Source organism: Heptranchias perlo, chromosome 19 (assembly GCF_035084215.1).
Source record: "Heptranchias perlo isolate sHepPer1 chromosome 19, sHepPer1.hap1, whole genome shotgun sequence".
NCBI classification, from domain to species: Eukaryota; Metazoa; Chordata; class Chondrichthyes; order Hexanchiformes; family Hexanchidae; genus Heptranchias; species Heptranchias perlo.
The window spans coordinates 18,656,433-18,668,707 of record NC_090343.1 but is presented as its reverse complement, the minus strand read 5'-3'; the positions used below and the strand labels follow the sequence as shown (position 1 = coordinate 18,668,707).

The 12,275-nt window shown below is 39.4% G+C and overlaps 1 protein-coding gene across 1 annotated transcript in view; it reads right to left on the bottom strand.

Moving 5' to 3' along the window:
* The window catches only part of ptprt (protein tyrosine phosphatase receptor type T), a 721,453-nt gene that overhangs the window by 477,453 nt on the left and 231,725 nt on the right, over nucleotides 1–12,275 (bottom strand). Inside the window, exon 8 of the mRNA XM_068000862.1 lies at nucleotides 2,883–3,176. Within this exon, the coding sequence (XP_067856963.1) occupies nucleotides 2,883–3,176 (294 nt within the window). The remainder of the gene's footprint in view (nucleotides 1–2,882; nucleotides 3,177–12,275) is intronic.

Here is a 12,275-nt window from a genome sequence, read left to right as displayed (position 1 = left end):
AGAGCAGAATCGGGGAATATCCCTGTGGTATATGAGGAACATCCCCTTTGCCAATCAGTCCTTTAAGGTAAACACGATTGAAAACATATATACTGATAAGGACTGGCAGTGAGTGCCCAAGAACTAAAGCTCGACAAACAAACTCGAACAGCAGGTTTGCAAAAAGTGACACTAAGGCATGAAACAAACTCACCAAAGGGGTGACATTATGCTCAGCAGTATTAGTAACAAACACTATTATGAGTGCTATTTTTAGGCATTTGTTAACTCATTTACTTTGGACAGTCTCAATCTAGTTGTTAATGGGGACAGGCCCACAGCACAAAAGTGTACTTCTGACACTAACTGGCAATCTCCCTCACAGAGGTTGCAGGATGGCTGGTGTGGGAAATGGAAAAATGTCACGTTGACACAGTAGGTTAGGGTAGAATGGAAGAAGTTTTACTCGGCATCTGGCTGTGCTACATCTGACCTGGACGATCCTGATGCTGCTACTGGTGGCTGGATTTTCCTCCATAATACCACCAAAAATTGGTGGTCCACAGCTCCCCCCCAATCTAGGTTTTGCTTCCTCTGCTTCAGGAGGGAAGAACATCAGCTGTGTCTGTATAGTCCTGCCATTTGTAAATGAAGGTAAAGAGGTGGGGCCTGCAACTCACTTCATTTCTTTGCCTTCTGCTGCTGGTCCCAGGAACTGCTGGGAGAGGTCTAGCGGTCGTCCCTGGAGCAGTGGCTGATCTCCTTTTGGAAAGAGAGGGCTCAACAGTGGCTACCTCTCCTTCTCCTCAGCCCCCAGAATCAAACTTCTAATCTCTGGGGCTTTTCTGCCTCGTCTTTTAAGCTACTGGTACAGGTGTCCTGTTCCAAGGGTCAGTGTGATGGTTGGAAGTCTTCCGGTGAGAGGAGGGAAATCTAGCCCTACGTGTTTGAAATGAGAAAACTTCCTTCTCGAGCACTACCGTCCCTCACCTTGATAACCATTAAAAAAAATAATAATGATGAGAACAATTTAGGAACATCTAGAAACCGAAAATATAATGAAGAATAGTCAGCATGGATTTCAAAAGGGAAGGTCATGCTTGATCAACCTTACTGAATTCTTTGAAAAAGTAACAGAAATGGTAGACAAGGGTAATGCAATAGATATAACATATTTGGATTTTCAAAAGGCCTTCGATAAGGTACCGCATAGTAGTCTCATGACTACGATTAGAGCTTGTGGAGTCAGGGGACAAGTAGCAGAATGGATAGGAACCTGGCTACAAAACAGAAAACAGAGAGTAGGGGTCAAAAGTAGTTACTCAGACTGGCAAAAGGTAGGAAGTGGTATTCGACAAGGATTGTGTTGGGACCATTGTTGTTCACCATTTACATAAACAATTTCGACTTGGGAATCGGAAGTACAATTTCAAAATTTACGGACGACACTAAATTGTTGGGGGGGGGGGTATAGTTAATACTGAGGAGGACTGCGACAAAATACAGGACGACATTAATAAACTTGCAGAATGGGCGTGTAATTGGCAAATGAATTTCAACATAGGTAAGTGTAAGGTGGTACATTTTGGTAGGAGGAATAAGGAGGCCACATACTCCTTGGAAAATAAGAGTCTTATTGGGTTAGACAAGCAGAGGGATCTGAGGGTACAGATACACAAATCACTAAACACAGGTTAATAAGGCCATAAAAAAAAGCAAACCAAGCACTGGGGTTCATTTCTAGACGGATAGAATCAAAAAACAAGGAACTTATGTTAAACTTGTATGGAACCTTGGTTAGACCACATTTGGAGATCTGTGAACAGTTCTAGCCTCCACATCATAAAAAGGATATCGAGGCACTGGAGAAGATGCAAAAAAGATTTACTAGGATGATACCAGAACTGAGAGGATATACCTATCAGGAAAGATTGAACAGGCTGGGGCTCTTTTCTCTAGAAATGAGAAAACTGAGGAGTGACCTGATAGAGGTCTTTAAGAATATGAAAGAATTTGATGGGGTAGACGGAGAAAAGATGTTTCCACTTTTGGGGGAAACCAGAACTAGGGGCCATAAATATATGATAGTCACGAATAAATCCAATAGGGAATTCAGAAGAAACTTCTTTACCCAGAGAGTGGTTAGAATGTGGAACCCACTACCACAAGTAGTTGAGGCGACTAGTATAGATGCATTTAAGGGGAAGCTAGATAAATACATGATTTATGATATGTTGATGGGGTTGGATGAAGAAGGGTGGGAGGAGGCTCACGTGGAGCATAAACTAGGGAAGTTATGTTAAACTTGTTTGGAATCTTGGTTAGACCACATTTGGAGTACTGTGCACAGTTCTGGTGTCCATATCATGAAAAGGATATGGAGGGACTGGAGAAGATGCAAAAAAGATTTACTAGAATGATACCAGAACCGGCATGGACCTGTTGGGCCGATAGCTATGCTTCACACATTTATGATAATCCTAATGACTCTTCATGATAAGTGTTACTAGGTTGATTAGCTACAAATAAAACTTTGTTGCTTATCCTTCTGTATACTGATAAAACTATGGATCAGTTGAATTCTTCAGCAATAGTCAAACCTACAAAAAGGCTACCCAATTCTGAACATTCCTGTAAACCATTAATTTTTCTTTTGGAGCATCGAGATTAGTACTTGAGAAAATAGCATCTTTAGCTAATATTTCTAATAAAATAATATCTACAAGTTGACAAACTTGATATCACATATGCATATCCATAAAGAAGGCAATATAATGCTGCCATTGATAAAATGCTGTCTCCATTTATATTATTTTAAGTCAGATTTTTCAAAAACAGTTTCCTAATTTGCCATAAACTTATTTCTGTTCCAAAAGGAAATTTCTATGCCACAGTCACCTTACCTGCACATTTGGTCCTAGTTGTAAGAGGAGGACCTGGAGGTCCAGTCCCTCCATCTCCAGGTCGTGTGAGTAGAACTCTTATTTCATATTCCACATCTGGGTCAAGATGCCAAAGTTTGTAGGTATGAGAATCCACAATATGTGTTTCAGCCCAATTTCCTGCAGTGGTACGGTACTCTACTTCCTTCAGGATGATGGGGCCATCGCCAATGATGGAATTCGCATTGGGTTTGATCCACAAGTAGGTTGCACCAACTGCCAAAAGCTCAGGTGGAGCGATAGGTGTGGGTGGATCTGTAATATAAAATAAAGGTAAATAGCCCAATAGCTGATATATTGGGATTAAAGTGTAAGTATTGTGAGTGGATCATTATATTCTGGGATGCAAAGAAGCACAATTAATTCTTCTCAAGATGTTTAAATTATGCAGGTTTAAATTATGAAGTGTGCACATTTAAAGAATAATGTTTCACATTGGGCCAAATTGTGCTAGAAAAATAACAGCATGTTAACGATGCAGGTCGTTATTAATGCGCAAATCGGCGTGCAAGTTCAGGAGATTAAGAGATACGCCATGAGTTGCGAATCTTCAGAACTTGCTGATCAATTTACATCGCTCCGCCATTTGCTTTGCACAAACAACATCTAGGCCTTAGCCTCTCCATTATTTTTAAGAACTTGCCGGATTTGGACGTTAATTGTCCACTAAAATCACTGTAGAAAGTTAGGGCTGGTAATTAAGAGCTTAAGTACCCTTTTCACGACATGATAATTGTTAATGCAATGCCAATGAATTTCTCCGGACCAGAAAGGGAACAATTTAAAATGTTGAGTTGCATTCCTGCATGTCGTAAATTCTTCTTAGAGAATTTAAAATTTAAAGATTTAAAAATTTTTAAAAATTTAAATGTTTTTCTTACTTTTCCTTTCTGTCTCTTTTATTTTCTCTCTTAATTCAATCTTTGTTTCCCCCTCTTTTATTTCTCTTTCTGTACCTAATTCATCCACTCTAATTCACCTTCCTTCTCCATCATTCCTCTGTTTCTTTCTCAATCCTTAAATCTCATTGGTTAGGAAGTTAGACTATTGGTTCCATTGTTCACTGAGGTCCCAGATGCCCCATTGCCCTCACCATGCCGTTATCAGCTCGCACTTCCAGCAAGTTAAGGCGCAAAAAATTTAGAGTTGAAAGGTGCAGGAAAAAGTCCAATGGCATACGCCACGAGATGCCCTGTTTTAGCAAGATTTGTCCCATTGTGCCAACCTGCACTGTAGAAAATAATAACTGGAAGAGTAACCAGCTCCTGCCATATTGAAAGGATGGCTCAATCTAAGCAGCAACATTTGTTCATCTAGCATCTCAGTTATACTACACATTTGCTGATCTTTTGCACTGCACAAATATCAAATGTACAACATGACACTGTATAGTTCTTAGAAATCAGTATTGTGCCATTTAAAGGTACTCAGGCCATTTGATGTGCTGTCTTCAAATTGCTACAACCAGAAAAGAACAGCAGTTCTATTGTTGAGTAGAACTGTGAATGTGCAGTCAAGTGTGTATACATGGAACTCTGCTTCTCTTGCTTCAAGAGCAGTGCAAGTGGACATTATAGATACAGCTGTCCACTTAAGCCATTCTCTGTAAAGTGGTAGCTGGGTCATAAATTTATAAGGAAGAGTGAAGATACAATATAAAAAATATCTAGTGGCAAACATCATTCTGCGTTGCTGCACGATATTCTGCAGTTTTGAAGTCATAGAGTAAACAACAGGTAATTCCCTGTTGTAATATTTTGTTGAGCAAAGTTGTACTGTAAACTAGTTAACATGTGGTGTTGTCTCTTCCTTGATTGATTTGCTAGATAATGGAATTATGGTTCATATCTAACAAAATATTATGGAATTCATTTAAAATTCAGTTTGACATGGTAGTCAGAATTGAATTTAACATTGACTATTGACTGATTTACAACAACATTGATTTTTTAAAAATCTAATTGGAAACATAGTTGGCCCTACTGGTGGTTGTCACATTGACAGTGATAGAAGTTTCAGGTCATATCTGTAATTGTGATTTTATCCACTCTATGTGTAGGTGCAGTCAGTGAGCGAGGCCTATGCATGCCCGAGAAATTATGCTGTATTTGTAGCCATCAGTGGCAGGTTGAACTTTCAGATTAGCTTCTACTTTTCTCTTTTCTGCTGTTTAGGGATTGTAACATCATTCCGACTAGTCCCATGTAGTGCCTGCGCAATCCTCCTCTGATACGGCACAGTTGATCATACTTTTCTTGAGATATCCTTGAACCATTTGTGCTACCTGCCTTTCTGATATTTTCCCTCCTTAAATTCGCCATAACTGTTTTTGGGAGCCAACCATTAGCTTTTGTCATCACGTGGCCAATTCAGCAATGCTGAGCCTTCAACAGGGTTAGTTCAGGGTGCCAGTGCTGTTTACCCATGCCAGAACTTCAGTATTGGGTACTTCATTTTCCTGTTTGATTTTCAGGATGGCATGGTGGTGTAGCATTTGGAACATGTTGAGTTCTTTGACATTCTTTCTATAGCAGGTCCAAGACTTGTAACTATACAATTGGATGGCTCTAACAGCTGCTTGATAGACTTTAAATATGCTCTGCACCTTTAAGCCTTGTTAATGAGGCTGATAACTTCTTGGGCACTTATATCACTGTTAGAGATTACCTTGCTCAGGTTTCACCATGTTCAACAGGGCATATGGGTGGGCGGGACTGAGTGATACGTAAACTTGGTTTTCTTGAGACTGATTGTCGCAGGCAGTACCAACCATGGATGAACAAAGAGGTCAATAATGAATGTAGGAATTGTCCCCCAAGTCTACTTAGGCAGGGGTAAACAATCAGCCTCAAGAAAATCGAGGTTATCTAACAACCAGGCCCTTCCAAGTAATACATACTGTGTCAGCTTTAATAGAACCCAGTTGGACATGATTGTCACTACTAATGGAATAATTTTTGAAGGTATATGTTTAGTGCAGGGATAATTTACAGTTATTTCACTTTCCTAAACTCGGTAAATTTGGGAAATAATATTTGAAAAGCTGTAACTAAATGATTTATGAAAAATTAATGTTATTGTCATTTCATAAAATTGACAAAAATAAACATGCAAGGTTTATTTGCTTCTCTGAGGTTGACGATACCGGATTTCTTTTACCCTTAGTCTGGTTCAGCAAAAACTGAATCGAATACACTTGAAAGTTTAACACAATTTTATTAACTGCAGCTGACCTATTTTACAGGATCGATTTCAACTCTTGACAGAGTCTGGTCAATCTCATAGAACAGGCAAAGTTACATAGGCATATCCACACAATTATACATTTTCAGAGTGGGGAGGGACATGATTAGCAAGGGGTTAAAACCAATCATAAGCTGAGTCTAGGCAAGCCATACTAACTGACATAATGACCGACCACTCACAGGTGATACCTGTTCATGCGTAGGTCAAAGGAAAGGGAGTCTCGCTTATCTCTGGCCTGGGATGTTTTTCGACCTTGTCCGAAATAAGGATCCATTCATTAGGCAGCTGCATAACAACACTCCCTATACCTCCCTACACCAGAATTCAGCTCTATCATATCTCTTTGCTTGATTAATCATAAAGCATACATTTTCATAAAGAAAATGAATAACATAAACGGATGATCAAAGAAAAGCTCATTGAAAAGCTCATTGTTCTAATTCTAGCTAGCAAAATGGGCTACTTATATTAACCCCTGGTTTACCACACTGCCATTTTGCTATGGAGGTATCTTACTGAACTACTGAAAGCTTACTACATATGCATTTTCATTAGAGGGGCACCTCGTAGGTATTCTCAAGGTCAAACCAAAATATATTTCACAAGTAACATAATAATTGAGGCATTAACCCATTTAAAACAAATAGGGCAGCGCCTCCATTAAAATAGAGGACAGAGAGAGAGAGAGAGAGTGAGAGAGAGAGAGTTAAAGCATTCTTCGGCCAACAGTAATTTCTGAGCTCACACTGGTGAACTCATTTCTACCTGCCCGTCGTTCATCACAAATCAGATGTGTTGCCAGTATTATTTCCAGTGCAGGTAACCTATTCGTGGGCATTCTACAACTGTCCATTAGGAAGTATTTGACATGCAGGCCTGGATTTTTGTATCTCGATGTAATCCCAATTGGATCATTGGCAGTACAGCCTATCTGTCTACCTGTCTCTCCCGACCTTCATCCCGACAAATCTTCCGGGATCAGGCTAATTATAATTTTTAAGGTAAGCTCCCAGTGCTATTTCCGGATCTGGTGGGTTGCTTGCTTCGAGTGCGGGGGTGAGGGGGGGGTGGAATTATTGGAATACTTTCTGCTGTGCATCAGATGGCCAGTGTGACTCATGGCTTGTCAACATTTAAAAAATATATATTTTAAGAAGTAAACCTTGCCTATTGTAATTGATTGCTCTCAACTAATTGTGCTAGACAAGACGCTCTTGAGTATGGTGGTCTTACTGCAATTTTATATAGGGCTCTGGTGAGACCACACCTGGACTACTGTATACAGTTTTGGTCTCCTTATCTAAGGAAGGAGATACTTACCTTAGAGGGGGTGCAACGAAGGTTCACTGGATTGATTCCCGGGATGAGTGGCTGTCCTATGAGGAGAGATTGTGTAGAATGGGCCTATATTCTCTGGAGTTTGGAAGAATGAGAGGTGATCTCATTGAAACATATAAAATTCTTAGAGGGCTTGACAGGGTAGATGCTGAGAGGTTGTTTTCCCTGGCTGGTGAGTCTAGAATTAGGGAGTCATAGTCTCAAGATAAGGAGTCAGCCATTTAGGACCGAGATGAGGAAACATTTCTTCACTCAGAGCCTTGTGAATCTTTGGAATTCTCTACCCCAGAGGGCTGTGGATGCTCAGTCTTTGTGTATATTCAACACTGAGATTGATAGATTTCTGGACACTAAGGGAAAAATGGAAAATGAGCATAGGGCGGAAAAGTGGAGTTGAGGTTGAAGATCAGCCATGATCTTATTGAATGGCGGAGCAGGCTCGAGGGGCCATATGGCCTACCTCCTGCTTCTATTTCTTATGTTCTTATGCTCTATAAATTTACAAATCCCCCTTGTCTCCTCCTGGATGCCAGGAATGCAATGACAGAAAATACAGCGGATGGTGTATTTCTGTAATTAGCATTTCATTTGAATATATTCACCTATATTAGGATACATTCAATATCCACCGTCATTTCCAGTGGAAAATCATGAAGATGACAGTGGATGCCGGGAAACTGGTAGGACAGCTCCATGCCAGATTTACCAATCCTACCCATTCGAAAAGTGCATCAAAATGGATGTAAATATATTGGAAAATCTGGGCAGTGGCCTCCAATTTACCCCCTTCTCTGTGAGGAACACTTGACCACCTTGAACTTAGTATTCACATGATTATCAGGCTATATTTTGGTATCTGTTGAATGTTATAACACTGTATGTTTAAATAAGGGAATACAATTTGGACTGCATAAAAATTTTACATTCATATTAGTCTGTAATTAATAATGCTGTAATTTAAAAAATAGTCTCTTTTATTCAGACAACTTCAAACATCTCATCTTCCACAAGTGATCTCCGGAACTGTCAACTAATTTGAAACAATCAGTGAGAAAAAGTAGGAGAATGTTATTGAGAAATGCAGAAGCACGTATTTCTGTCTAACAGTCGAACATTTTAAATATCTTATCTGTGATTTTGCTTTGACGTATTGGTTGGACTCTTCAGGAATTCTCAGCTTTCAATTACTTTTTCCATTTCAAAATTTTCCAAATTTAGTCTCAAGATTGCAAAGGTAATTGACCTATTTTTTTTTCTTTTCCAATTTTCTCCAGTCACCTTCACAAGATTACAAGATAACAACAGATGTGGAAGGTCATCCGTTCCATCTTAATTCATCCATCCAAAAACACCTTAAAGTCTTCCTATTGCAGCATTCACTTGTTTCTTCAATCATTCAAGAGTTTTTGTCTCCAATCCTCCAGCTGGAAGTCCTTTTGATGTGTTGATCGCTTTTTGTGTGAATTAGAACTCCCTGATTTCGGTCTTAAATTTGATTGTCACTAGTTTGAACCTATGTCTGCTTGTCCTACTCTTGCGATTTAGTTTAATCATGCGGATTTACATTTTCCATACCATTTACTATCTTATATACCTCTATAAATCATCTCTCACATGGCTTCTTTTAAGGCTGAATAGCACAAGTTTCTTCATAACTCGGAAACTAATGATCAGTTTCGTGTCTCTCCTCTGTCATGTCTCTAGCACTTGAATGTCTCCCTTGTATCTCGGTGACCAGAACTGGACACAGTATTCAGGATGTGGTTTGGCCAGAGCACAATAAGGTTTGATTATGATTTCCACTAACTTCTGTTCTATTGCTCTGGCTATATAGTTCAGTGTTCTATTGGCTTTGTTAATTGCTGCACTGCATTGGTTGGACATGTTGAAATTTGAGTCTGTTAAGGTTTCTAGATCTCTTTCAACTTCATACAAACTATTTCAACACCATTCAGGGAATATGTGTGCAACCCATTTTTCCTTCCTATGTACAGTACAATTGTCTGGATTATATTTTATTTGCCATTGTTCTGTCCACTTAGCTGTTAGCTAAGATAGAAGCCCATGGAATCGAGGGAAAAGTACGGCCTTGGTTAGGAAGTTGGCTGAGCGAAAGGCGACAGAGAGTAGGGATAATGGATAGGTACTCACATTGGCAGGATGTGACTAGTGGAGTCCCGCAGGGATCTGTCTTGAGGCCTCAATTATTCACAATATTTATTAATGACTTAGAAGAAGGTATAGAAAGTCTCATATCTAAGTTTGCGGATGACACAAAGATTGGTGGCATTGTAAGCAGTGTAGATGAAAACATAAAATTACAAAGCGATATTAATAGATTAGGTGAATGGGCAAAACGGTGGCAAATGGAATTCAATGTAGACAAATGTGAGGTCATCCACTTTGGATCAAAAAAGGATAGAACAGGATACTTTCTAAATGGTAAAAAGTTAAAAACAGTGGATGTCCAAAAGGACTTAGGGGTTCAGGTACATAGATCATTGAAGTGTCATGAACAGGTGCAGAAAATAATCAATAAGGTTAATGGAATGCTGGCCTTGATATCTAGAGGACTAGAGTACAAGGGGGCAGAAGTTATGCTGCAGCTATACAAAACCCTGGTTAGACCGCACCTGGAGTACTGTGAGCAGTTCTGGGCACCGCACCTTCGGAAGGACATATTGGCCTTGGAGGGAGTGCAGCATAGGTTTACTAGAATGATACCCGGACTTCAAGGTTTAAGTTACGAGGAGAGATTACACAAATTGGGGTTGTATTCTCTGGAGTTTCGAAGGTTAAGGGGTGATCTGATCGAAGTTTATAAGATAATAAGGGAACGGATAGGGTGGATCGAGAGAAACTATTTCCGCTGGTTGGGGATTCTAGGAGTAGGGGGCACAGTCTAAAAATTAGAGCCAGACCTTTCAGGAGAGAGATTAGAAAACATTTCTACACGCAAAGGGTGGTAGAAGTTTAGAACTCTCTTCCGCAAATGGCAACTGATACTAGCTCATTTGCTTAATTTAAATCTGAGATAGATAGCTTTTTGGCAATCAAAGGTATTAAGGGATATGGGCCAAAGGCAGGTATATGGAGTTAGATCACAGATCAGCCATGATCTTATCAAATGGCGGAGCAGACACGAGGGGCTGAATGGCCTATTCCTGTTTCTATGTTCCGATATTCTTCCTCTCCCGAAGACACAGAATGTTGTATTTTTCCCATTGCCCACTTTTGGTTTAACTTTTGTAATCCCAGATGTTCCCTTTTGCTTTTACTTCCATCAGGCACCCCATTTCAATTATTACTTTCCCCAGGTGTTTTGTTTTACTTTTTACTTCCCTCAGGTATTATTTAATTTGGCTTATCAGGTGATCCCCTTTGTCATCTACTTCCCACAGTTCTTCTCTTGCTCCTTAATTCCTCTCCTCTGCACCCCTTTAACCTTAACCTCTAAGTGCTTTCCCTTTAAATCAGTTTCGGCCTTCGCTGCCTTTTATGAAAATATCTACAGTTACTGATCCATTTTTCTTACCTTCTCCCCTATTTTGTTACCTGGTAGCTGAAGTTTTACACCTTTCCGGTGGCTTTGGAGAATCAAGCTCTTTACTTAAAAGTTACTTGATGATGCTGAAACTTTCAGTGGTATGATTGTGGGAGTCACCCTGTAGTGGAGTTGTCCCACTATACCCTAATTATATACCATTACTAAATTCCCATCCGTCAGCTCAGCAGTGATGTTGGGACCGAGATGATATACTTGGCAATAGTCAATGGAGTCTGTGGTGTTCTTGATGTACATCAGCCAGTATTTTAATTCTTTGGCATCTGTGTGCCCTAATGTTGCCGATGTTCTTAAAAGTTTATTTTTAAATTTTGCAGTAAACTAAGAGGATGTATGAAAGAATAGTTGTATGTTTTATGAACTTTATCACTGTATCTCGCTGGTGTATTTGAAAAGTGCCCGATAGCTGCAAACGGAGATTTTTTTCAGAAATTAGGTTAATAAACAAGCTAAAAATAACCTTTAATGACAGAAATTGAGTTATTTGTAACTACTGTTATGAATTTAAATTAGATGTGAAGGTGACAGGGGAGCTAACATTTAGGAACTAAAGTTATCTAGTAAGCTGCACTTTATTACCTAAAACCCATGGGGAGTATTTTTTTTCCAAATCATTCTGCTCCCTATAAACCTAATGCTATCAGCTGAGGAATTCACACAGCATTTTAATTTTGCCATGCTGCGCACAGCAGTGACAGTGATGGGAGGACCACGCCGTTTAACAGCGTGCTGGATTAAGCAAATGTCTCTTGCTAAATCATTTTACATTGACAATTAATTCTGTGATGCTAACCATCCCATCTGTGTGCATTCACTGGATTCTAAAATAGTCTTACTCCCACCCCCATAACATTGCCTTCAAAACTGTTCCCAGGTTATACAAAGTCACATAAAGAAAAGCTATGCTGCAACAATAAACAAAAATTCCACTAATTGTTGCACCTCTGAACAGCAACCGGGGTCTAATGGTTTGTTAACAAAGCTGTAAAATTCTGAACGTTCCTTTTCTGTTGACCTCTTGTTCAGTAGATTCAATTAAACAAAGTGTGATCATTACCCAGAATTTTAATGATCATGGGATTTGACCAATGTTTAATACAGGTAGAATAAAAAGAACCATTGTTTGGTCTTTTAGAATTTTGTTAGTTGATAAAGATTTTAGGGCTGATTTTCCTCATTGTTATACCTGTGGATCACAGCATAAG